Here is a 25,435-nt window from a genome sequence, read left to right as displayed (position 1 = left end):
TCTTTACACTCTCGGTCTCTCTCCGTCTGTCTCGCTGTCTCTTCTCCTGCATCTGCGTCTGACGGTCTCCTGTCTCCTCTCCAGCTGCTGAGCGCTGCAGTGTCTGCTGATAGAGTTTATTAGGACCATGTGGACCATCTGGAGCGGTTTAGAACCTCATTTCTCCCTTCATTTAGCCGGGGGAATCCAGACATTGTTTCGGTTCCGGCGCTGGGTCACCCTCCTGTCTGAGAGCTAATCAATGATACAGAGCGGAAGCACGTGCAACATCAGAGGAACGGCAGCTTTGAAGAGCGGGGGAGGCAGAGGGGGAGGAGGAAGATTAGTTTGGGATGAAGGGGACATCCTGCAGTAATCCCTCCCCTGTAAGCCTGTGCCTCTACTGCAGGTGCTCTGCTCTCCCTCCCTCTCTCCCGCTCCCGATCTCTCTATTAGGCGCGTGTAGAGCAGTGCCTAGGCAGCGAGTATAAGTCTGGGTTAGGTGGTGGTAATAAACGACAGACAGCATGTCTTTAGACCCCTATAGAAGGATAGCACCTCATCAAGCAACTCCAGTTTTACCCCACTTCTGACACAGGGCAAGTGTTAGAAAATATCCTTATCACATCTGCTCATATATATATATATATATATATATATAAGAGCATAGACTTAACGGTGTTGAAGTTTGTGCGAGAGCTTTCTACAGGGAGGCTCTGGGTTTGAGAGGCTTGGTGTCTGCGATTTGTCTCAAGTCCTGCTGGGCATTGTGGGTAGATCATGGTGCCATGACACTTTGGGCATTGTGGGTACATCGTGGCGCCATGATATCCTGACTAGATGGTCTGTACTCCGCCCTCCTGGGGAAAGGGTCCAGGTTTTAGTCTTGTGGTTCAGTTCACTGTTGAATGTCTTTTAATAGGCAACAGATAGGACGAGCCCCTCCAATAAAAGCCACTGTGCTCATTGGGCTCAGGTCTGTCTAGAGCCATTGCACTTCTAATAGTTTAATGGTCTATCCTACCTTTAACAGCCACGTCCAGTTAAATGGCTCCTATTTATCGCTGGCTCTATTCCCATGAGCAAGATCATATTTCTGAAGGGGTTTATTGAAAGCCATGTTTTTCTCCTGTTACTTTCTGGGAGGCAGTCAGTAAATACCATCATCCACGTTCTAATGGTCCACTGCTGTCTGCAATGTTGGTTCTGCCTTCATGGAGATGTAGTGTTGGTTCTCCCCCAGGTAAGTTGTAGTGTCGGTTCTGCCCTCTGGGAGACGTGGTGTCAGGGAGCCACTGTAGCTAATGCATTCTGCATCTCTAATCTGCACCAGTCTCCATGACTCACAATATCTCGCTCTCTCTCGCCATCCTGAGGCCCTGCCAGCTATAGGGCCATGAGTCAGGCTGTTTAAACAGCTCGTGTTTTACCAGTTTGGCAGGGAAACTAATAGCTCCATTCACAACATAATGACGGGCTGGTGACACCTGTCATGTTCAGGTGTTTGAACCATGTGACCTGCAACAGCCATTGGTCTTTCCAGGGGGAACAGAACCTTTTTTGTTGTTCTCTTCACTGGCTGAACTAAAGCGTGAGAACAGATTGGTTATCATACTGATGCACCTGCTCATCAAATACAGAATCCTTCTTGAACAAAGGCTTCTCTCAGGAACTGAACAGATCGTTCCGTCACTGAACCCAGTGTATGCGTGTATCGACGCAATCTCTTCACAGCTTCTTGTTCAAGGTATTTAGTCAGGGTTGGTGTTATATAGGCTGTATATTGCTTTGTGATTGAAGTGCAATTGGAGAGCTGTAGGTTCCGGGGGTTTGATGGAAACAAAATACATTGGGTGTTTCAGGGCATAGTTTGCCAAATGTCATGTGTTTTTTTTGGGGGGGGGGGGCTCACTGTAGGATATCATGAAGCATTTCCCTCCCTACATGTAGCGCAATGAGACAATCAGCCGAGTAGTCACAATATGTCTGGAGCAAGTGGCTGTGGTCTCAATTGATTAGTGATGCTGTCTGTCTGTCAACCTGCCTGGAAGCCTGAACATTCTCCTCTAAACAAGCATCAGATTGAATGGGAGACTGTTTCAAACAGGATGATGGTGGAACACAGGGAGGCAGTATGAGCGTGGCATTGTCTTTTTCGGTTTACCGTGAGACCGGCCTGTATCTGGCATCAAACCTCTCTGAAACAAGGAGATGGTGAAATTAAATGGCACACTTCTCTTAAATGCAGGGTGCTCTGTGTGTGTGTGTGTGTGTGTGATAAAAGATGAAGAGCTGTGACCAGGTCCATCTCCAGACAGGCTGCTCTTAGTATTCCACCCTGTCAGCCTGCTCCCTCTGTGGAATCATAAGAAAGAACGGACGCAGAAAGCGATCTGGCCTGGAGAGACGGAAGGGAAAAAAATAAATCTGGCCTTGAAAGTCTGTCTGCAATTTGACACCTCCTTTGTACTTGTTATCAGTTGTCAGCTGCTGCAGATGTCTTGGCTTTAATGGAGAACTTAATTACAATTCAGAGTCAACATGGATCAAAGTCTTTTATGAGGTGGACGGCTGCTTGCAGGTGCTGCTAGGGGTTATTCTGAAGGAGGATTATCATTGTTTTAGCCCCCGTGGACACTTCAGTCAATGGCCACTGCAGTGTTATTAAAGATAATTAAATCATGTCCAAAGCCCAGACTGACTAAATTAGGCATACTAACAACTGAGGCCAGAGCTGTGTTAAACCGCTGAACAGAGGGGTATACTACAAACCAGGATTAATGATTTAGCCAGGTAACTTTAATAAACAACCCCCCCCCCCTCATTAAGAAATCTAATTGGATACAGTATGTTTTTTTGGTTGTCGGGTCAATTAGACTATGCCCATTTCAGGTCCTGTGCTGGTGTGGTTACACGTGGTCTGCGGTTGTGAGGCTGGACGTACTGCCAAATAATCTAAGACTACATTGTACGCAGCGTATTGTAGCGAAATGAACATTCAATTACCTGGCAACAGCTCTGGTGGGCGTTCCTGTAGTCGGCATGCCAATTGCACGCTCCCTCAACTTGACATCTGGGGTGTGATAAAACTGCACATTTTAAAGTAGTCTATTTAATTGTCCCTAGCACAAGGTGCTCCTGTGTAATGATCATGATCAGCTTGTTAATATACCACACCTGTCAGGTGGCTGGATCAGCTTGGCAAAGGAGAAATGCTCACTAACAGGGATGTAAACAAATTTGTGCACAAAATTTGAGAGAAATCAGCTTTTTGTGCGTATGGAACATTTCTGGGATCTTTTATTTCAGCCCATGAAATGTGGGACCAACACTTTACATGTTATGTTTATTTTTTGTTCAGTGTAAATGAAATGCATACACAAAACAGGGTGAGCTGTATGTCAGTTCCCATCGTAGGTCTGTGTAAGAATGTATGGAATAAAACTTATCTCCTGTCTCTTCCCAGGCCCAGACTGCAAGCACAGAGGAAGTTTGCCCAGTCTCAGCCCAACTCTCCCAGCACCACCCCGGTCAAGGTGTCTGATACCGCCCTGCCCGCACCCTCCGCTCACATCAGAGACATCTCCAGACGAAAACCCAAGACCGAAGATTTCCTCACCTTCCTCTGCCTGAGAGGTACAGTAACCCTGTGGTCCATGCCTCACATCTCACCTTTTCATCCACAAACCCCTTCATCCACCCCCACACACACGCAGTCCTTCATCCTCCCAACTCACTAATTTACTCATTCAGTCGGCCACTTACTTGCCCAGCCACCCTAGCACCATGCGTCTCGTCACCAGGCCAACACCAGGGCCCTGCTTCTCTGACCTCCGTTAGGGCTTCAGTTCAGCAGCCACACATCTCAGGAGAGTTCCAGGCCTTCCTCCCGGCCTGACTTTGACCTAGATCCAGGCCTAGCTGTGCAGAAGGAATAGTTCAGTCAGAGGTCCAGGTTCATTGACCTTGATAAGGCAAACACCAAACCCATTCTGTCCTCACAGGTTACACATTGGCTACAGATAATGTTTCAACAATGAATATTGAATATTGTTATCTGCACACAGTCAGCTTTGAGCACCCCCTACGCACACACCCACACAGACATCCTGGTAGAGCCAGATAACCCTGCTCCTGTATCTCAGAGCACAGAGAGGCCTGGGTTGCTCTCTGCCGCCCACCAACGCAAACACGGCCAAGCTAGGGAGAACAGGGCAGCATTTCAGCTTCAGGGTTCAGCTGAAATCCCACCTCGCCTCATTTCTGTGTTGGTATAACAGGTTTCTTCAGTGCTATACAGGACTCAAGAAGTTCACTATCATGGACATGTTTCCCTTTACTCTTTACCTCAATGATGCATTGAAACACGAAAAAGAAATAGAGAAACTGAGTGGAGTATAGCCTCACCTCAGGAACAAAGAGGATTCTTGGATGTTTTTTTTTATTTTTAGGAACAACCTTGGCCTTGGCTTTTACTGATGTCTTCAATCCCAGAGAGTGTTTAACTCTGAACAGTGTCTCCTCCCACGCAGCAGCACCCTCCCCGACTCATCACAACTAGAAATAGCCCTGTAGGAAGAGTAATGCCTTGATTAGATTAATTTGGTATTGCCATTAACCTCGGCTGGCAACATGAAGTAGGTTAAAACGAACTGGAATCAGCTGGGAGCTAAGAGGCCCAGAGGAGAAGACTCGTGTTTTAAAAGCCAATGTCACTTCAATGTAACGTAATTAGCGATCAGTCAAACGGACAGGGTTGGCAGCCTTATTCTCAATGGAACATATCTGTTCTCCGAATCTTCCAGTAAATGTCTTCTATTGTTCAGGTTTTGGACAACTCCTGGATGCTATGCTAACTCCTGACCAGTTTCCTAGTATTATTATTTATTTATTTTTCCTTCCCACCCCACCGTGCCGCGCTTGGTTGACCGCTGCACCCCGTCTCCGTGGCAGCCTTATTTATAGCTCTGTTACCTGGCCGAGAGGCGGCCTGATTCCTCTGCAGAGCTCATGCTGCCTTAATGGCATTTTCATACACAGGGTTGTGCTCTCTCTTCCTTCACTTTAATGGCCCGTGTGGAAGATACCAATACATCGAGGAGACGTGCAAGAATGTCAGGGCAGCGCAGGGGTGTGCGTGCGCACAAGCACGGTCGGTGTCCTGGGGACAGATAGATATAGACCATAAGGCAGCAATGTTTTTAACATTTTATTTTTCAAAGGCGCTTTTGCCCTTTTGATTTCATTCAAAGGACTTTGTTCATCTGAATCCACTTTGGTGGCCCACGCTAGCTAGGCATTTCACTGTAGTGGCCCAAGACCAGGCAGCTATGTTTGAGTCTAACACTTACACTTTGTATCAATATATTTATATTTTCCCCAGAGCTGACAGGGAGGGGCTAGGGAGGCAAGGAGCCGGCACACGGTCTGTTCTTCTAGCTCTGGAACAGATCAATGGCGTTCCTGGTCGATATTAGAGGTCAAACGGTCATTCTGTTCAAACGGCTCCGCTCCTCTCAAATGTTTATCTTATCTGACAAACATGCCACATTTACCCAGCAAGCCCCCTGTCTGACCGCTTTAGAAAAGCGTTTGATAATAAAGCGCTGGTTATGAAAGCAGGCCATTTCCACCATGATTTCACGGGGAGAAGTTTTCCTCTGTTCTCTACCGCAGCAGCAGCTTGTAATCTCCCCTGCTTATTCATCTGGGACTCAGCATCGTAATGAGCTGTTTTCTTTCTCCCGATTTTTAAACAGGAACGATATATTTTTAATCCCTCTTGGGAAACTGCTGGCTGTTCTGATGCAATGTGGAGTAACGTGCGACGGTCACAAAACGGAGTGAATCGGTCGTGTTTTATGTTACGTGCCTTCTCGCATCCCTTTTTATTGCGGCGGTGACAGAATCCATTTGGAGCCTGGCCAGCCAGCTCGTCTCTGAGGCTGGGGTAGTTGTCCAGCCAGCCTGTCAGCTTGTGTAGGCTGTCGTAGTATGCTGCAACTCTTGAGTCTTTAGCCTTGGATACAGGCAGCACAGAACCTTGCCTGTAATGATGGGTAGAGAGGGTAATTGTTGGTAGTGGTTGTGACAATGTTCACGATTCCTCATTGCAGCTGCGCCTCTCTCTGTGTACACAAACACGCATGGCTGAGAGTACCAGATATAGTAGATGAGTAACCCCCACTAATATGCTTGTCCAATGTTACATAACAGCTACTACTATGTGCGCGTGTGTGCCATGGCTGGCTGAGCATTGAATGTGTCTGGGTCTAGGTCGGAGGCTGCGGCCGTGGTTGTGTTTACGAAGGCTGATTTTTTAATTTGTTTTAATTTTTTTTAAATGAATAAGCCAGCACCTTTTAGAGCTGACTGGAGCTGAGGGCAGCATGGGTTAATGGATTTGCAGACATTCAGGAATGTAAATCAGAGGCAATATAATCCCCAATCCTCTCAGATTCACTCTGCTGCAGCAGCCTGTAAAACAATGTTATTGAAAAAGTCCCGGTCCACTCTCTTCCATTCCCTCCCCTCTCCACCCATCTTCTTCCTGACGAGGTGAAGTGGTGAAGTATGAGGGTTTTGGAGAGGGGGCAGAGTGTCTGACATGGTCTCTCCACACACACTCTGTCTATGACGGGGGATTCAGCCAGGGATTGGCCCCCTACTTCCATCGAAGAGGAAGGTCATACACTTGACTCAATGGCGTCTGCCCTTTTTTTATTCTCATCTTGGAACTGCTTTTCTGAGAGGCTCTAGAGATTCCGGAGGGTCTTTAGGCTATACCCGAGAACCAGTAGAAGTGCTAATTTTCCCTAACATGGATGTTAGTCAGATTATACATTTGTGTAAAAAAAAAAAAAATCCGTTAAAGCTCTCGATTGGCTGTTTAAACTCATTGTTTGAACTCTATTAAAGGACAATGTTTAAGTCGACCATTTTGGTTGTAATTACGCCTGTCTAGTGAAAAATGACAGTCATAATGGACTCTTTCAGCCTTAATTATGATTTGACTATGGTTCTGAGGCACATGAAAGGTCCATAATTGAGGATTGGGAGGAGGGAGGGGAACAGGCCTGGAGGAGGGACGCCTGGGTTATATTTCTGTGTCTGGGAGCTGACAGGCGGAGTCTCTGCACCAGAGAGAGCGGCTGTTATAAGCCCAGCACCACCCGCTGAAAACGCAGCCTAACCATAGACCAGACACCAGTGACCAGAGGAGCCAGCCCAACAGGCTTCTTCTCTCCCTCCCTCTGACTCAAGGGGCTACTGTAAATACATGGGAGTAACAGGCTTATTTTGGGCCACTGGAAAGGATTACAGGATAACATTGTCCAGTCTCATCCTCTCCTCTCTTTCCCACTTCCCCACAAAGAGATCCCTCACCCATTTAGATGCGAACTCAACCCCATGCTCCACACCACCTTGCCAACCCCCTGTCCCCTTTCAAGTCCCCGTGCCCCCCTGGGCCTGCTAGCCATTGGCCCTATGACCCCAGAGAACACAGAAATTGAAGCCATGTTGTTAATGAAGCAGGTCACTTGGAGCCGATTGGGAGTTTGTTGACTCTAAGTTCCCCTGGCCTCTGTCACCAGGAGAAAGGACCAGTTTGGAGAGCTGACACAAATGTGCTACTATCACACTCCTCTGCAGTCAATCAATCACATTTGTTTTAAAAGCCTTTTTACAAAGTGCTTATACAGAACCCAGTTAACCCAGGTCTCTACAGCCTGGTCTTAGCCTGACCTGGAGCCGAGACTGAAACCAGCACCTCAAACCTAGTCCAGACATGACTTCTTCTCACGTTACACATTATACTGTTATCCTAGACCTTACACAATGACCCCTAATAACAATGGACTGACATCTCTGCTCTCTCTACATGCAGGGATAGTCAAAGTATCGAGTCACACTGGCATGTTAGTCCTGTTGTGATAAGCTTTTTTTAAAACAATGTATGTGACCTTTATTTAACTAGGCAAGTCGGTTAAGAACACATTTTTATTTACAGTGATTGCCTACAGGGGAACAGTGGGTTAACTGCCTTGTTCAGGGGAAGAACGACAGATTTTTACCTTGTCAGCTCTGGGATTCGTTACTTGCCCAACTCTCTAACCACTAGGCTACCTGCCGCTTCAAAAGTTGTGTTGTATTGTGGGTACTGACTGTATTGTTTTTTTGTGTTTTTTTTTGTAGGCCTACTAACTATTCTGATGTGCGTGTGAGTCAGAAGGCTCCGATATCACTGTAATTCATCACTGTAATTCATTACTGCATTCAACGTAACCCTAACCCCATTGGCTCCCCTATTGTAACCATAACAATAAGTTGCTTATTAATGATGCTCAGCTTTAAGCACAATTTGCTGCAATAGACCAGTTCCTATCATACTGATGATTTGTATGGATTTGCATCCAATTTGATTATGAAGTTTTGATGTTTGACTAATTCTAGCTTCACCACATCTAATTTCAGGTTACTCCTCGTGGCCAAATGAAGGTTAGTTAAATTTCTACCTTTTTTTAAAAAGTACTTATTATCTAGACAAATGTTAATACACAATCATGTACAGTACCTTCGGAAAGTATTCATTTTGTTACAGCCTTATTCTAAAATGTATGAAATTTCCCCCCCCCCTCATCAATCTACACAATACCCCATAATGTCAAAGCAAAAACAGGTTTTTAAACACTTGCTCATTTTTTTTTTTTATTATTTTTTTTTTATACTGAAATATCACATTTACATGAGTATTTTCACACCCTTTACGCAGTCCTTTGCTACGCACCTTTGGCAGCGATTGCAGCCTTGAGTGTTATTGGGTATGATGCTACAAGCTTGGCACACCTGTATTTGGCGTTTCTCTCATTTTCCTCTGCAGATCCTCAAACTCGATGGGGAGCGTCGCTGCACAGCTATTTTCAAGTCTCTCCAGTGTTGTTCGATTGGTTTTCAGTCCGGGCTCTGGCTGGGCCACTCAAGGACATTCAGACACTTGTCCCGAAGCCACTGCTGCATTGTCTTGGCTGTGTGCGTAAGGTCGTTGTCCTGTTGGAAGGTGCACTTTCGCCAGAGTCTGAGGTCCTGCGCGCTCTGGAGCAGGTTTTCATCAAGGATCTCTCTGTATTTTTCTCCTTTCATCTTTCCCTCGATCCTGACTAGTCTCCCAGTCCCTGCCACTGAAAAACATCACCACAGCATGATGCTTCCACCACCATGCTTTACCGTAGGGATGTTGCCAAGCTTACTCCAGAGTTCAATCTTGGTTTCATCAGATCAGATAATCTTGGTTCATGGTCTGAGAGTCCTTTAGGTTCCTATTGGAACGCTCCAAGTGGGATGTCGTGCCTTTTACTGAGGAGTGGCTTCCGTCTGGCCACTCTACCGTAAAGGCCTGATTGGTGGAGTGCTGCAGAGATGGTTGTCCTTCTGGAAGGTTCTCCCGTCTCTACAGAGGAAGTCTAGAGCTCTGTCAGTGACCATTTGGACCATTTGGTTCTTGGTTTCCTCCCTGACCAAGGCCCTTCTCCCCCAATTGCTCTCTATGGCCGGGAGGCTAGCTCTAGGAAGAGTCTTGGTGGTTCCAAACTTCTCCATTTATGAATGATGGAAGCCACGTTGTTCTTGGGGACCTTAAATGCTGCAGAATTATTTTGGTACCCTTCCCCAGATCTGTGCTTCGACACAATCCTGTCTCAGAACTCTACGGACAATTCCTTCGACCTCATGGCTTGGTTTTCTGAAATGCACTGCCAACTGTGGGATGTTATACAGACAGGTGTGTGTGCCTTTCCAAATCATGTCCAATCAATTGCCTTTACCACAGGTGGACTCAAATCAAGTTGTCGAAACATCTCAAGGAGGATCAATGGAAACAGAGCTCAATTTAGAGTATCATAGCAACAGGTCTGAATACCTATGTAAATAACTTATTTCTGGGTTTTTTACGTAATGTGCCACAATGTCCGAACCTGTTTTCGCTTTGTCATTATGTGGTATTGTGTGTAGATTGCTGTTACGTAACAAAATGTGGGAAAAGTCGATGGGTCTGAATACTTTCCGAAGGCACTGTATTTCCCACTGTCATTAGGAATGAGCCTTTTTATTTTATATACTGTGACATGAAAACGTAATGATTGATAACACAAACTTAATTCAAACATCTTAACATAGGTCTAATCAAAGCTCATTGGAGACCATTACAACGGTTTAAACCGATAAACCACAATGGAGACCGCTGATGCATACAAACCAGCTTTATTTTCCTCTGGTGTCTCTAATGGCCCTAGTCTTAAAGCGGTTCCTAGTCCTACGGAGGACTGGGTCCTTCGCCAGCTGGCCATGGAACTGCTTTTTCTGTGCTCCGGGTTAGGGTTCTGCAACTGACGGCCGACGGGCAGAATTTGGCCAGCGGGTGATTTTATTTGGCCACCCAAATATGTTGTTGGACATAAAACACTAAAGCATTTGTTTTAGGAAAGGGTTCCTAATATTTGATATACTCAGTGTATTTGATCGTGTACAAATACTTTTGGTAGTGTATGTGGACACCTGCCTGTCAAATCTCATTCCAAAGTCATGGGCATTAATATGGAGTTGGTCCCCCCCTGCTATAACAGCCTCCACTCTTCTAGGAAGGCTTTCCACTAGATGTTGGAACATTGCTGCGGGGACTTTCTTCCATTCAGCCACGAGGATTAGTGAGGTTGGGCGATTAGGCCTGGCTCGCAGTCTGAGTTCCATTTCATCCCAAAGGTGTTCGATGGGGTTGAGGTCAGGGTTCTGTGCAGGCCAGTCAAGTTCTTCCACACCGAGCTCAACAAACCATTTCTGTATGGACCTTGCTTTGTGCACAGGGGCGTTGTCACGCTGAAACAGGAAAGGGCCTTCCACGAACTGTTGCCACAAAGTTGGAAGCGCAGAATCGTCTAGAATGACATTGTATGCTGTAGCATTAAGATTTCCCTTCAATGGAACTAAAGGGCCTAGCCCAAACCATGAAAAACAGCCCCAGACCATTATTCTTGCTCCACTGAACTGTACAGTTAGCACTATGGATTGGGGCAGGTAGCGTTCTTGTGGCGTCCGACATACCCATATTCGTCCGTCGGACTGCCAGATGGTCAAGCGTGATTCATGACTCCAGAGAAAGTGTTTCTACTGCTCCAGAGTCCACTGGCAGTGAGCTTTACACCACTCCAGCCGAAGCTTGGCATTGCGCATGGAGATATTAGGCTTCTGTGTGGCTGCTCAGCCATGGAATGCCAATTCATGAAGCTCCCGACTAACAGTTATTGCGCTGACGTTGCTTCCAGAGGCAATTTGGAACTCGGTAGTGAGTGTTGCAACCGATGACGAACAATTTTTACGAGCTTCAGCACTCGGCGGTCCTGTTCTGTGAGCTTGTGTGGCCTACGACTTCGCGGCTGAGATGTTTCTCAGAACAGGGCAAACTGGCTCTAACCAGAATAAAAAGACGAGTGGAAGGCCCTGGTGCACAACTGTGCAAGAGGACAAGTAAATTAGTGTCTAGTTTGAGAAACAGACGCCTCACAAGTCCTCAACTGGCAGCTTCGTTAAATAGTCCACGCAAAACACCAGTCTCTACGTCAACAGTGAAGAGGCAACTCCGGGATGTTGGCGTTCTTGGCAGAGTTGCAAAGAAAACGCCATATCTCAGTCTGGCCAATAAAAATAAAAGCTGGGCAAAAGAACACACACACTGGGCAGAGGAATGCTGCCTAGAAGACCAACATCCCTGAGTTGCCTCTTCACTGTTGACATTGAGACTGGTGTTTTTGTGGGTACAATTAATGAAGCTGCCAGCTCAAGAAAAGATCTGCCCGCTGCTCAATCTACTTGATGACCCCTGCTCTAGGGGTTATAGGTGAACTACGGGTGTAGGACCACATAAGGACCTATACACTGTCAACACTATTAGTATTCTGCACCCTATGAACGTTCTATTGCAGTGTTAAATCATTCATATCAACATACCTATGACTCACCTGTATTTATTCAATTATCTAGTGTGTGTTCCTAGTGTCCCATAATGCACCGGTCGCACTCCTATATAATTTGAGAGACACTGGAACATGGCGCAGACAATGGGAATTGTTATGCATGTTAACACAGAAGAGCAAGGAAAAGGCGGGAGGGAGAGGAGATTTAATATCACCCGTTTATTTAATTTTTTTACATTTTCTGGGATGCTGTGATTTTACAGTACTGTTTGCCAGCACACTACACTCAGTCAGAAGGCTCTCTCATATCTGCTTGGTAGGTTCTCACTAGTTTTAACACTGTTCTCTCTCTCCTAGGGTCATCAGTGTTGCCCAGTAACATGGCGTACTTTGGGAGCTCTCAGGATGAAGATGCACTGGATGATGAAGAGGAGTACGAGGATGTAAAGCCAGACGTCAGCATGGCATCTACGTCCTGTCAGTCCACGCCCAGGAAGGGCAAACCCCAAGGGAAACACGCCGTCAATGGCCACGGTATGACAATGTCCTCTTACTTACCTAACCTCAATGCTAACCTTAACCCTACGAAACTATCCTCTTTCTCACCTACCCAACCCTGAACCTCCCGGGAAACACGCTGTCAACGGCCACGGTGCGACGCTTCAGCCGTCATACTGCCAGTTCCCTTAGTCTCTATAGAACTCTGTACATGCAATAGAGCACGGTACCACACCCCACTCTGACCAATCACAACAGACATTTAACACTGACCAATCATGATTGAGGGCCGAAGGAAAACGGGTGGATTGGTTCAAATGGACCTAATGTGCACAAGAGACCCACACGGTTAGAGCTGTCTGCAACCGAGCATGGCTGAGTTGGATGGAGGGAGGTAGGGAAAGGGAGAGCGTGGAGACTGAGGAACTCACATGGGAGTGTGGCAGGGAGCATTCCATCTTTCCACTCCAATTAACACTAGGAGGGAACAGCGGTAACAAGGTGTTTATGCATTCAGCTCACAGCTGGCCAGGGAGGAGGGGAACAGGGATGGAAAACAAGGAGCACACACCCCAAAGCTCCACCGCTCTCTCTCTCACACACACACACACACACACACACACACACACACACACACACACACACTGTGTGTGGTTCTGAGGGGAGCTTGTCTTAATGAAACACGTCATGTTAAAACACAATGTGTCAGTGGTGATGAAGGCTACAAGCAGGCAAAGCCACGCAATAAATAGCTACATGTTATCAGTGGCATATGCTTGGTGTTGCTCAGCAACTTTCAGTGGTTATTATAGAAACACACACACACACTTGTAAGTACAGTGCAATGTTCCTGACTTTGTCGTCCTCCTCCCTGTGACACCAGATCCACCAGCCCAGGCAATCCCCATGGAAACAAGGCCAGTGTTCTTAGTTCCAAGTACCTGAGAAGCCTGTCTCTCAGTCAGTGGCCATTTTTAGCATGTATATCTGGGTCGGGAAAACTTTCTTTACATGCATGCCAGCAAAGCCACTAGACAGTACATGAATTGCACTATAATGGTGACAAACTTGTTATGGCCTACATGGTGCTCTGCTGTTGGTACAGCTTCAACAGCCGTCCCAACACCATACCACCGCGACACCTGGCTATCAGCGGACTTAAATAAATGTGGTTTCTACTGACAATTGAGATGTACAAACTATGGCATAAGGGGACAACGAGCTTGTAGGAGGCAATCTGTAATTTCGATTAAGACATTAACGAGTGAGCTAGGACGGATGTAGTCGATATAACCATTTGTTCAGCACTTTTGAAATGTACAGCGACAATTCATAACATGGGCTCATGGGCTACTAACAGCTTACTACCCAACATACACTTAGTATTACTTTCTTAGCTACAGTATACATATCGCTCTGGCATATCACATCATTTATACAAGATATTTTTGGACTCGCCTTGCTGTGCTCCCTTGAACAGGAAGGTGATGCGTCGCTCCTTTGTGGGAACATTTTGTCATCAAAGTCTGGTATTCTCTTGATTTATGGTGCTTTCAAGATGATCTTCAGGTTGGAGCTCTCGAAAGAGGCCCTTGCAATTCCGATTTGGATTCATGTTCAAATGCATTTTCCCAGTCTGAGCTTGTTTTCTTCCAAGTTCCCAGTTGTCTTGAACTCACTGAAGTCGGAGATTTCCAGGTTTTGAGTGTGGCAGAAGTCATGCTGGATTGACAGCATGGCCAATGTTGAATGTTTATCATTTTAAGCTTGGAAAACCCAGACTTGGACCACACAGCCACTCCACTGAATAGCAGGCTAATGATTGCTTTGCAATGCTTGCAGTTAGGCACTGATGGTTGAATTTGCGATTTCCAACTGTTGTAATGTTCTCTTCATATGACAAGGACTGAAAAGGATTTGCCAGTAGATGTCGACTTGATTAATGATGACCGCTAGCTAAGATTTTGAAAGTATCAGTCCAATCAACGCTACTGTACATATGTGATTTGACATCATTTTATTTGTGGCCAATGACCTTGAGCCGCCTTAGTTGGTTTCTTCTAATGTAGCTCTATGGCAGCACCCAAGGGGCTTGAGTTTTCGAGCATTACCCATAGATGTCGCAGTGACGGAGTGTCCACATGACTGACTGAACACTGAGCCAATCACGGTGCAGCTAAAGAACATTACCAACCCCAACGCTACGTATTGTCCACTGGCTGCCCCACCACGGAAGGCACTGAGCTTGGGCTGAAACACCTGCATTTTAGAGCTGCCTTTCTTAAGAAAGTCAAAAAGAGACCAAGTTTGTATGCAGCTTTATTAACTCAACGATTAGTATTACTTTTGCATTGTTTGCAAACTGATATGTGACGTATTAATGCCAAATTAACATGCAAAACAGGCACACAAAAAAGACTGGTCGCCACTGCTCCCAGTACAGTGTTAGGCCTGGTCTGTAAGTACCATAGAAGCCTGTATCACAGTACAGTATTAAGCCTGGTCTGTAAGTACCATAGAAGCCTGTATCCCAGTACAGTGTTAGCCCTGGTCTGTAAGTACCATAGTAGCCTGTATCCCAGTACAGTGTTAGGCCTGGTCTGTAAGTACCATAGTAGCCTGTATCCCAGTACAGTGTTAGGCCTGGTCTGTAAGTACCATAGAAGCCTGTATCCCAGTACAGTGTTAGGCCTGGTCTGTAAGTACCATAGAAGCCTGTATCCCAGTACAGTGTTAGCCCTGGTCTGTAAGTACCATAGAAGCCTGTATCCCAGTACAGTGTTAGGCCTGGTCTGTAAGTACCATAGAAGCCTGTATCCCAGTACAGTGTTAGGCCTGGTCTGTAAGTACCATAGAAGCCTGTATCCCAGTACAGTGTTAGGCCTGGTCTGTAAGTACCATAGAAGCCTGTATCCCAGTACAGTGTTAGGCCTGGTCTGTAAGTACCATAGAAGCCTGTATCCCAGTACAGTGTTAGGCCTGGTCTGTAAGTACCATAGAAGCCTGTATCCCAGTACAGTGTTAGGCCTGGTCTGTAAGTACCATAGAAGCCTGTATCCCAGTACAGTGTTAGGCCTGGTCTGTAAGTACCATAGAAGCCTGTATCCCAGTACAGTGTTAGGCCTGGTCTGTAAGTACCATAGAAGCCTGTATCCCAGTACAGTGTTAGGCCTGGTCTGTAAGTACCATAGAAGCCTGTATCACAGTACAGTATTAAGCCTGGTCTGTAAGTACCATAGAAGCCTGTATCCCAGTACAGTGTTAGCCCTGGTCTGTAAGTACCATAGAAGCCTGTATCCCAGTACAGTGTTAGGCCTTGTCTGTAAGTACCATAGAAGCCTGTATCCCAGTACAGTGTTAGGCCTGGTCTGTAAGTACCATAGTAGCCTGTATCCCAGTACAGTGTTAGGCCTGGTCTGTAAGTACCATAGAAGCCTGTATCCCAGTACAGTATTAGTCCTGGTCTGTAAGTACCATAGAAGCCTGTATCCCAGTACAGTATTATACCTGGCCAGTACAGTACACTATAAGGCCGTGTGTCAGATGTGACACTTTTAAAATGTAGCGTGGGCAGTACTTCAGTAGTTTATTTGAGCTGCTGTGCACCGAGTGAGAAATCATAGAGCTCTGCTTTCATTACCCTGCACCTTGCTAACCCCAGCCATGTTTACATTTTCTAAATTAAACACCTTTTTATTGAGTTCAGTTTTCCAGTAGCTTTTCAAAACGCTGAAGGGACTTAGACAGACGGGGGGGAGAGAACGAACCATGTCGTTTTATAAACGCCAGCGACTGTTGATATTAAAACACTGTAAAAAAAAAAAAAAAAATAGTGAACCTCCATAAAATATAAAGAGAGCTATTGAATGTGTTAATTGGAATGGTTCAGACGGCTAATATCAATGCTTCTGCTCTAGTCTGAGGTTAGCAGGGCTGTCGTCTGCTGCTTGACCAATATAATGTTCACCACAAGTCACTGTACAAGACTGGAGGAAATATTTCATTGAAATGATAAATTCTTGTTAAAGTTTTAATATACACAGTGCCTTCAGAAAGTATTCACAACCCTTGACTTTTTCCACATTTTGTTACAGCCTGAATTTGAAATGGATTAAATGTAAAAAAATAAATAAATAATTGCCTCACTGGCCTACACACAATACACCATAATGTCAGTGGAATTGTTATTTTTATTTTTTACAAATGAATTACTAAAGAAAAGCTGAAATGTCTTGAGTCAATAAGTATTAAACCCCTTTATGGCAAGCCTAAACACTTTCAGGAGTATTGCTTAAGTTCCATGTACTCTCATTTTGTGCAATAATAGTGTTTAACATGAATTTTGAATAACTTCCTCATCTCTGTACCTCACATATATAATTGTCGTTAAGGTCCCTCAGTCGAGCAGTGAATTTCAAACACAGATTCTACCACAAATACCAGGGAGGTTTTCCAATGCCTCATAAAGAAGGGCACCTATTGGTAGATGGGTAAACATAAAAAAGCAGACACTGAATATACCTTTGAGCATGGTGAAGTTATTAATTACACTTTTAGATGGTGTATCAATACACCCAGTCACTACAAAGATACAGGCCAATGGTAACTTTTTTAAAACAATTTAGAGTTGAATGGCTGTGATGGAGGAAAACTGAGGATGGATGAACAACATTGTAGTTACTCCACAAATACTAACCTAATTGACAGAGTGAAAAGGAGGATGCCTGAACAGAATAAAAATATTCCAAAACATACATCCTATTTTCAACAAGGCACTAAAATAATACTGCAAAAAATTGTGGCAAAGCAATTCACTTTTTTGTCCTGAATACAACACATTACGGAGTACCGTTCTCCATATTTTCAAGCATAGTGGTGGCTGCATCATGTTATGGGTATGCTTGTAATCATTAAAGACGAGAGTTTTTCAGGATATAAAAGAAACAGAACGGAGCTAAGCACAGGTAAAATCCAAGAGGAAAACCTGGTTGTCTGCTTTCCACCAGACACTGGGAGATGAATTCACCTTTCAGCAGTACAATAACCTGGTAACCAGGAAGACATTGAATGCTCCTGAGTGGCAGAGTTAAAGTTCTGGCTTTAAATATGCTTGAAAATCTATGGCATGACCTGAAAACGGTTGTCTAGCGATGATCAACAACCAATTTGACAGAACTTAAAGAATTTTGAAAACAATAATGGGCAAATGTTGTACAATCCAGATGTGGAAAGCTCTTCGACTTACCCAGAAAGACTCACGGCTGTATTCTCTGACAAATGTGCTTCTATTTACTTATGTAAATTAGATGTATATATTTCATTTTCAATACATTTTAATAAACATGTTTTCACTTTGTCATTATGGGGTATTGCGTGTAAATGGGTGAGATGTTTGTATTTAATCCATTTTGAATTCAGGCTGTAACACAACAGAATGTGGAATAAGTCACGGGGTATGAATACTTTCTGAAGGCACTGTAAGCCAGCAGCATCCCTCCTACACTGCCCTGAAATCATATTTTCCTCTGTTGCTCCGGTGTTCAACCTCCTAAGCTGATCTAAAATCCATCTTTCTTTCCTGTTGGTTCAGTGTTGAACGGCCCCAGCAAGGCGCCCCGAGACAGCCCCAAGCCCAGAGGGAAGGAATGGGTGCAGGTGAGAGAGCGCAGTGAGAGAGCCGAGGCCCGGAGGGAGCAGGCCCTCAGCCAGCTAAAGGCTACAGCCAGGGGCCACACTACCAACGGACTGCCCCACAGGAGGGCCGTAGAGGAGCTCAGCAAGCAGGTACTGTATCATACTTCATCTATGCCTGAACAGTATGCTTCGTTGATTTGGCTAATATGTAACTCTCTAATGGTCATAAAGATGGCTGACCAGCATGCCTCCGTAGCCACCAGGCGCGTGATTAAAGAGCAGACATTATCGTCATTAGAAGAGCAGTAATGTGTTATGATAAAAAAATATTATACATTATGAGAGTAACATGATAGCAGCATGCTCAGTGTTGTGTGAAATCCCTGAGCTCCTCTCCTCCCTTTGTCTCCGTGTAATGATTGTATTTCAGTCTGCTACTATATTTAGTACTGAGGCTGGGTTGTGAAAGCTGCCTTCCTGTCCAAGCTGTTCTGTTGGTTTAAAATAGCTCTAAGGAGGAGAGGTCGGGAGGAGGATGGAGAGTAACTTTGACTCGGCTCAAAAAGCACATTGTGCTTCTGACAACTGCGTGAACTAATCAGAATGGAGTGCTGGGGGCTTTGCCTCGTCAGAGAGGGTAGCATCAAGACTAGCAGCTCTCCCAGACGGCCAGCAGACGTGGCCGAGCCACGCTGTCTCATGTTGATGCCGGGCCTGTCGGTTTTAAGTGCCGCCAACTGACTAATTAAGGAACAATGAATCTCAATGAGCAGGGGAGAGCCAAGACAAACTACGCTCAAGTTATTGGCCTTTGTTCTATCCCCCCTCCTTCTGCCCTCCTCTCTCTGCTTTCGCTCTCTCCTTCTGATTACCCCCCCCCCCTCTCTCTCTCCTTACTCTTTACCTCTGTTCATGTGTTATGCTGGCAGATTTACCATCCTTGGCAACAGAGCTCCAATCATTTTGAGGTATTAGCATTTTGTGTTTTCTGATATTAACTGTGAGTGCAGCAGCAGGCTGATGTCCAATCCCCTGGCCGAAAGCATCAGGATACCTTATCTGTGGAAGGAAATCAGCCATAGGTTAAATTCTTATCATACAATAACCCAATGGCCCTGTTGTATAGCAGTTAGAGTAAGCCAGAGTCATGATGTTCGATGAGATCCAAACTGAGGAATGTTAATTGCGCAGGAATATTGGGTTGCTGCTCCGGTATCCGGTTGACCTTTCTGTCTCAGTTTAAAAGTCAATATTCTGAAGGCTATTCATGAAGACGAAGGCCACATCTTTTCAGCTATCACATTGGTGGGTTTGTTTGTTTGTTTGTTTGTTTGTTTGTGTGTGTGTGTGTGTGTGTGTGTGTGTGTGTGTGTGTGTGTGTGTGTGTGTGTGTGTGTGTGTGTGTGTGTGTGTGTGTGTGTGTGTGTGTGTGTGTGTGTGTGTGTGTGTGTGTGTGTGTGTGTGTGTGTGTGTGTGTGTGTGTGTGTGTGTGTGTGTGTGTGTGTGTGTGTGTGTGTGTGTGTGTGTGTGTGTGTGTGTGTGTGTGTGTGTGTGTGTGTGTGTGTGTGTGTGTGTGTGCGCCTGCCTGCCTGTTTCTCTAAGCATTGGAAGGGTTACGTTTCCAGCTCCTCTTCCTGATCCAGTCTGTTTGTTGAGATGGATCCAGTCTGTTCCTATAAGCAGCTGAGTTGCAGATGTTCCATGTGAATCTTCTCGCCATCCTGCAGATTGGCTATAGCAACACATGATGTCATCCTGGCCCATCCCCCGCCACCCCCCCTCTTCCCACTCACGTGTGACCAAAATCCACTTCAGAGGGTTGGCTGTGTTTCTGTTCTCGTTCTCTCTCCCCCTCTCACCTCTGTTTCCGGCACTGAATTTTCTCCTTCGTTCTCACCAGTCTTTTGGTGCTTTCTACAGTAATATGGGGCCTTTTCCTGCTCCATGGGGCTTGGATATAGCCCGTCTTCTCTCTCCCTCTCCTCTTTTCTCTCCTCTGCCTCGGACCAGACTATTACAGTGCAAGGCCAGGGCTCACGTGCACACCAACCCTCAAGGCTTGTGCAGCAGCACAGTGCCGGTGAGCTCTCTAGTGGTGAAACTAAAGACCACCACCCAGCCCGCTGTGCCTTCTTGTCAGCATATCTGTTCAGTCACAGTTGGCTGACTGGCTTTCTGTTTCTATTACTTTGGTCTTCGAGGCCAAACGGATGAGTTTGACCCTAAAGGAAGGTGTTTAAATTCTGCAGACGGAAGTATTGAGAGTCTTATTTCATCTTTGGTTATGACCCTAACCTTCTAGAGTTCTAGAATTTGATGTGTTCGTTGGTTCTTTGCGTTATGTTTCGAGCCCCTGATAGATGTCACGCTGCGTTTAGACATCATCACTCTGGCCTGCCGGGGCGACTCCGTTCTTTCTCTCTCAAAAATACAAGGGGCTTTTTTGGCATGCGAAACGTGTTTACATTGCCTAAGCAAGTGAAATAAATAAACGTTATAACTCAAAACCGATCAGTAACATTGCACTCTCAAAGGTTTGAAAATGATAGACATTTCAAGTGTTATATTATCCGCTATGTACAGTGTGTTAGCAATGTGCAAATAGTTGTAGTATGAATAGTAGGCGACGATAAATAAACAAATTATTGGTGGTATTTACAATGTTTGTTTGTTTGTTTGCTTCACTGGTTGCCATTTTTCTCATGGCAACGGGACACATCTTGCTGCTGTGATTGCACACGGAACAGATATGGGAGTTGATCAATGTTTTTTTATGTTTTATTCATTGTGGGTCCATAGGATCTGTGGGAAATGTGTATCTCCTCCTACATTGGACAGGAGGTTAGGAAGTGCAGCTCAGTTTCCACCTCATTTTGTGGGCAGTGTGCACAAAGCCTGTCTTCTCTTGAGAGCCAGGTCTGCCTATGGCGGCCTCTCTCAATAGCAATGGATTTTCTTAATTTTGCGTCAGTCACTGTGGTCAAATATGCTGTTTTTATGGTTGATTCTTTCCAGTGTCAATTAGATATCTTTTTGCCTTTTTCATAATTTGTTTGGGTCAAATTGTGTTGCTGTCCTGGGGCTCTGTGGGGTCTTTGTGAACAGAGCACCAGAACCAGCTGGCTGAGGGGCCTCTTTTCTAGGTGGATCTCTCTGTAGGTGATGGAATGTGTAGGCATTCTGTGTGTCTCTCGTCTCCTCTCTCTCTGTCGCCTCTCTTGCTGTCAACTCCCCTCTCTCTCTCTCCCCTCCCTTCTCCCCCCTCTCGCTCTCTATCCTCTGTATTTTTCCACTGTTGGAGTGGAAGGGGACAGGATTGATGAAGGGGGTCACATTTCACTCCCCTTATCTTTTAATAGCCTCTCTTTGTGCTGGCTGCACCTGATAGGAATACAATACAGCTGCGGCCCTGCTTCAAACGCAGCCGTCAAGCCTGCTGTCACCTCCCTCTGGCACCTCGCTGGTTCGATAACGCCATCCTCTCATCTCCTCTGCATAGTTCGCTTACAGCACGGCTACTAGGTTCACTTACAACAGGGTGCTACTCAAAGGGACAGGGATGCAGTGGGAAGAACAGCAGAGCAGCTAGTGGGGTCTAAGCAGAAAGCTGGTGTCCAGCTGCCAGAAACCCCAGGGTCTCAGTCCAGACATCCCCTCTGTTTTGACTACACACAACTTTTCCATTTTACTACACACACACACACACACACACACACGTATATTAACATGAATGACATTTGTTCCCGTTCAGGTTGATGCTAGTCTGTATCATGTTCTGGGGCAGGGTGGTTTAGGGGCAGCACTAAAACTAGGGCAAGTAAAAAAACATGACGGGAGAGAGGGAACTGAGAGAGAGTCGACTCTGCTTCTTCCACTGGTGGGTCTGGGTGGCTTTATTCCCCCAGCTGCCATTAGCCAGTTAGGTCCCCGATGTAACCCAAACTACCTACATTAGAGCTCACATGTTCAGCAGGGGTTCTCAGATCTGCAAAAAAAAATAATGTTTATTTTCGCCATTAAAGAGGTTAAGGAAACCATACCAAATATAACTGGCTTTCTGCTGGGATGGGGTTTCAAGTAGTAACCCGTTTTGTACATACAGCAGTTGGCTCTGAAGTGAACCTCACTCTCCATGTTAGGGCCAGGATGGCTTTTTCATCTGTTGAAGCTGATACTGATCTGTTTTTTGCCCTGTGAGAAAAGTGTTTGTCTATAACTAGCTGATTTGAAAGTACAGCAACCCTGTATAGGCTTTAATGAATGGCAGCAATTTCCGCATAGCATTTAGTTCTAACCCTAACTCTTTACTTTTATAGCCTTTTCTGCGAGTTAATGTTTGCTTGGAGTTTTTACTTCAATGTCAAGCGCCAGCTCCCGAGAGTGTTAGTGCAGTGATTCTGTGTTCTATGTTGCTGCACTACAGTATGTGAATAAACAACTCCATGTTTCTGGTCTCTCTCTCTCGCCTCCCACTCTCAGGTCTCTAAAGTGAACGGAGTCACACGGGCGTCCCAGACAGGCATGCACACGGCCGGTGCCAAAAAAACGAAAGACTTCAGACTGCCGTCCAAAACTGTGAATGGCCTCGTCACACACACCAAAGGAAAACAAGAACTGGTCAAGAAAACCAAACTGAACAAGCGCAAACACAGCACTGCTGCTACCCATAAAGCCCATAGCAACAATCGCCACCACAACCACCTCCAGCGCCACCAGCGACTCCCCCTCTCCAACTCAGGAAAAGCCCAGAATAGCAAAGCAAAAACAAGCAAACAGGTGCTATTATCCAATGGGGTGCACAAGGTGACCAACGGGGGCGGAGTGCGCTTCAACGGGCACCTCTGTGCCAAGCAGGAGGTGGGCAGGCAGGGGCGTGAGGGACTGAGGAACTCCAAGCGGAGGCTGGAGGTGGCGGTGGCTGCCATCGGGGCGGTGGCTGACTCCCAGGGTAAGCTGGTCGTCCTGGAGACTAACCCCAACCGTAAGAAGACCAAACAGAACCAGAGAAGCCCCCTGGACGGTAAGACCAAGCACCAGACCAGCCCTCTGGAGACACGCAGTAAGAAAGCGTGTCAGGGCAAGGCCTCGGTCCCTAATGGACACATCGTCATGGAAACCACCCCTCCCCCCTCCCTGCTAGCCCCACCCCCTCCCTCCACACCACTAGCCAATCCAGAGCCAGGGCGTCAGCGGCCCAAGCGAGCGTCAGCCGGCAAGTTGATGTTCATCAGACAAGCACAGCACCGGGTGCAGGCTGCCTCTAACCCTAACCACACCCTTAACCGCTCAACTACCTCAGAGTCGCCTGGCCACATCCCTGGCCACACCCCCGGGCATACCCCTCACAAACCAACAGAGCCCCGGCCTGACAGGGAGTGGGAAAGGGAGAAGGAGCGGGATAAAGAGAGGGAGAGGGCGGAGAGGAGCAAGGCGAGCTGGGCAGCGTTGGGTGAGGCACCAGAGTTCTGTCCCACCCAGCGGGAGTTCCAGGACCCCCTGGTGTACCTGGACTCTGTGCGGGAGGGGGCGGAGCCCTGCGGACTGTGTCGGGTGGTTCCCCCGGCTGATTGGCGCCCAGAGTGCAAACTGAACGATGAGATGCGCTTTGTGACCCAGGTGCAGCGCATCCACAAGCTGGGCCGTCGCTGGGGCCCTAACGTACAGAGGCTAGCCTGCATCAAAAAGCACCTCAAATCTCAGGGCATCACCATGGAAGACCCCCCACTCATCGGTGAGTCTGACTGTCCATACTTTACCAGCAACACTACCCTAACACTGGTCATCAGTTAGTCTGACAGTCAGACACACTCACATAGGCTGGACGACTGTCGCAAAACGGACCTCTTTAGCAAACATCACAAAAATTGGGTATCGACATTATTGACAATCCAATAAAATGTTTGTTGCATTCCACCAACCGTATCTGGTATTTATACTGTGAGGTCAATATCAGTGTTCAGATGTGGCCTGTATGTCTGAGACAATATAACTATACCCAGCAGCTTGTCTGTCATTTTAGATTTCTCACTCAGCAGCTTGATGTGTTTTAAACAGCCTCTAGCCCAGTCAGTCTATATGGCTGAAATAAATGTTTACTGAATCGGTTTGAGAATACGGTCCAAATTTGTAGTGCTATCATACTACTGCACTGTTGGCGCGAGGAACACAAGAATTTCGCTACACCCACAATAACATCTGCTAAATATTTGTATGTGACCAATTTGATTTGATCATTACTGTAGGAGTGTTAAAGTCATGGCCATAGACCCTAACCCATCTCTCTCTCCCCAGGCAGCTGTGGGTTTAGGGTTAACTCTATCTGACCCCATCGATCTGTCTCTTCCCCCCAGGTGGCTGCGAGGTGGACCTGGCTCGGTTCTTCCAGCTAATTAATGACATGGGCGGCATGCAGCAGGTTATGGACCTGAAGAAGTGGAGTAAACTAGCTGATCTGCTGCGGATCCCCAAGTCAGCCCAGGACCGGCTGGCCAAGCTGCAGGAGTCCTACCTCCAATACCTACTGTCCTATGACTCTCTGTCCCTAGAGGAGCACCGGCGCCTGGAGAGGGAGGTGCTGCAGGAGAAGGAGGGCCTGGAGCGCCGCAGGGGGCCCCTGGAGGGCCACACGGAGAGTAGCCTGACCCTGCCACGCTACGAGCCCAAGAACGGGCTGGCCGGCAGTCTGGTGCAGCACAGCAACGGTCAGCTGTGCAGCCGGCTGAAGGAGCTGGACAGTCAGCAGCTCAAGGTGGGACGCCGGAGGCTGTTCTCTCAGGAAAAGAGGAATGGGGAAATGACACAGCAGGAGGAAGATGAGGATGAGGAGAAGGGGGTTCTCAGCGACCAGCACAAGTGTATTTACAAGGTGATGCAAGGGCAACAACTTTGCACATCCTTTTTAAATTTATGTTTTTGTTCATTATTCTCATGCTCTGCTCATGCTACAAGGCAAACCTGGTAGTGTAGCTCCAGTCTTCCTGTTTGTCTGCCTGCTCTGTTCTGTTCTAGCTGATGGAATGTAGGTCAGTGCTGAGCTGGGTGAAATGGACCCACAGACAGCAGGCCACTGCCTCTCTACTCAACATCGTTCTGCTCTGCCTCTGTTACCCCTGCCCAGACATCGACACACACACACACACACACACACACACACACACACACACACACACACACACACACACACACACACACACACACACACACACACACACACACACACACACACACACCACAGCTTCATGACCCAGATGTTGCCCCTGCTGCTCTTCCCATGGAAGAGCCTGAGTGTGGTGTTGTTTCTAACCGTCTCCTTCCTCTGAACCTGTCTGATCATGACATCTTAAACACTGTTCTAGTCTGGA

The 25,435-nt window shown here is 46.5% G+C and overlaps 1 protein-coding gene across 2 annotated transcripts in view; it reads left to right on the top strand.

The window, feature by feature from the left end:
* Positions 1-25,435, top strand: part of LOC139373553 (protein Jumonji-like) — a 92,637-nt gene that overhangs the window by 58,659 nt on the left and 8,543 nt on the right. The window contains exons 4-9 of one of the 2 annotated variants that reach the window (XM_071114199.1): positions 3,446-3,615; positions 8,455-8,478; positions 12,300-12,476; positions 18,031-18,224; positions 22,554-23,805; positions 24,425-24,939. In XM_071114199.1, coding sequence (XP_070970300.1) covers positions 3,446-3,615; positions 8,455-8,478; positions 12,300-12,476; positions 18,031-18,224; positions 22,554-23,805; positions 24,425-24,939 — 2,332 coding nt within the window. The remainder of the gene's footprint in view (positions 1-3,445; positions 3,616-8,454; positions 8,479-12,299; positions 12,477-18,030; positions 18,225-22,553; positions 23,806-24,424; positions 24,940-25,435) is intronic. The other variant, XM_071114200.1, reaches the window with a different exon arrangement.

Source organism: Oncorhynchus clarkii, chromosome 18 (genome assembly GCF_045791955.1).
Source record: "Oncorhynchus clarkii lewisi isolate Uvic-CL-2024 chromosome 18, UVic_Ocla_1.0, whole genome shotgun sequence".
In the NCBI taxonomy this organism is placed as follows: Eukaryota; Metazoa; Chordata; class Actinopteri; order Salmoniformes; family Salmonidae; genus Oncorhynchus; species Oncorhynchus clarkii.
Note: the sequence above shows the minus strand (reverse complement) of the source record. Positions and strands in the feature narration are given on the sequence as shown.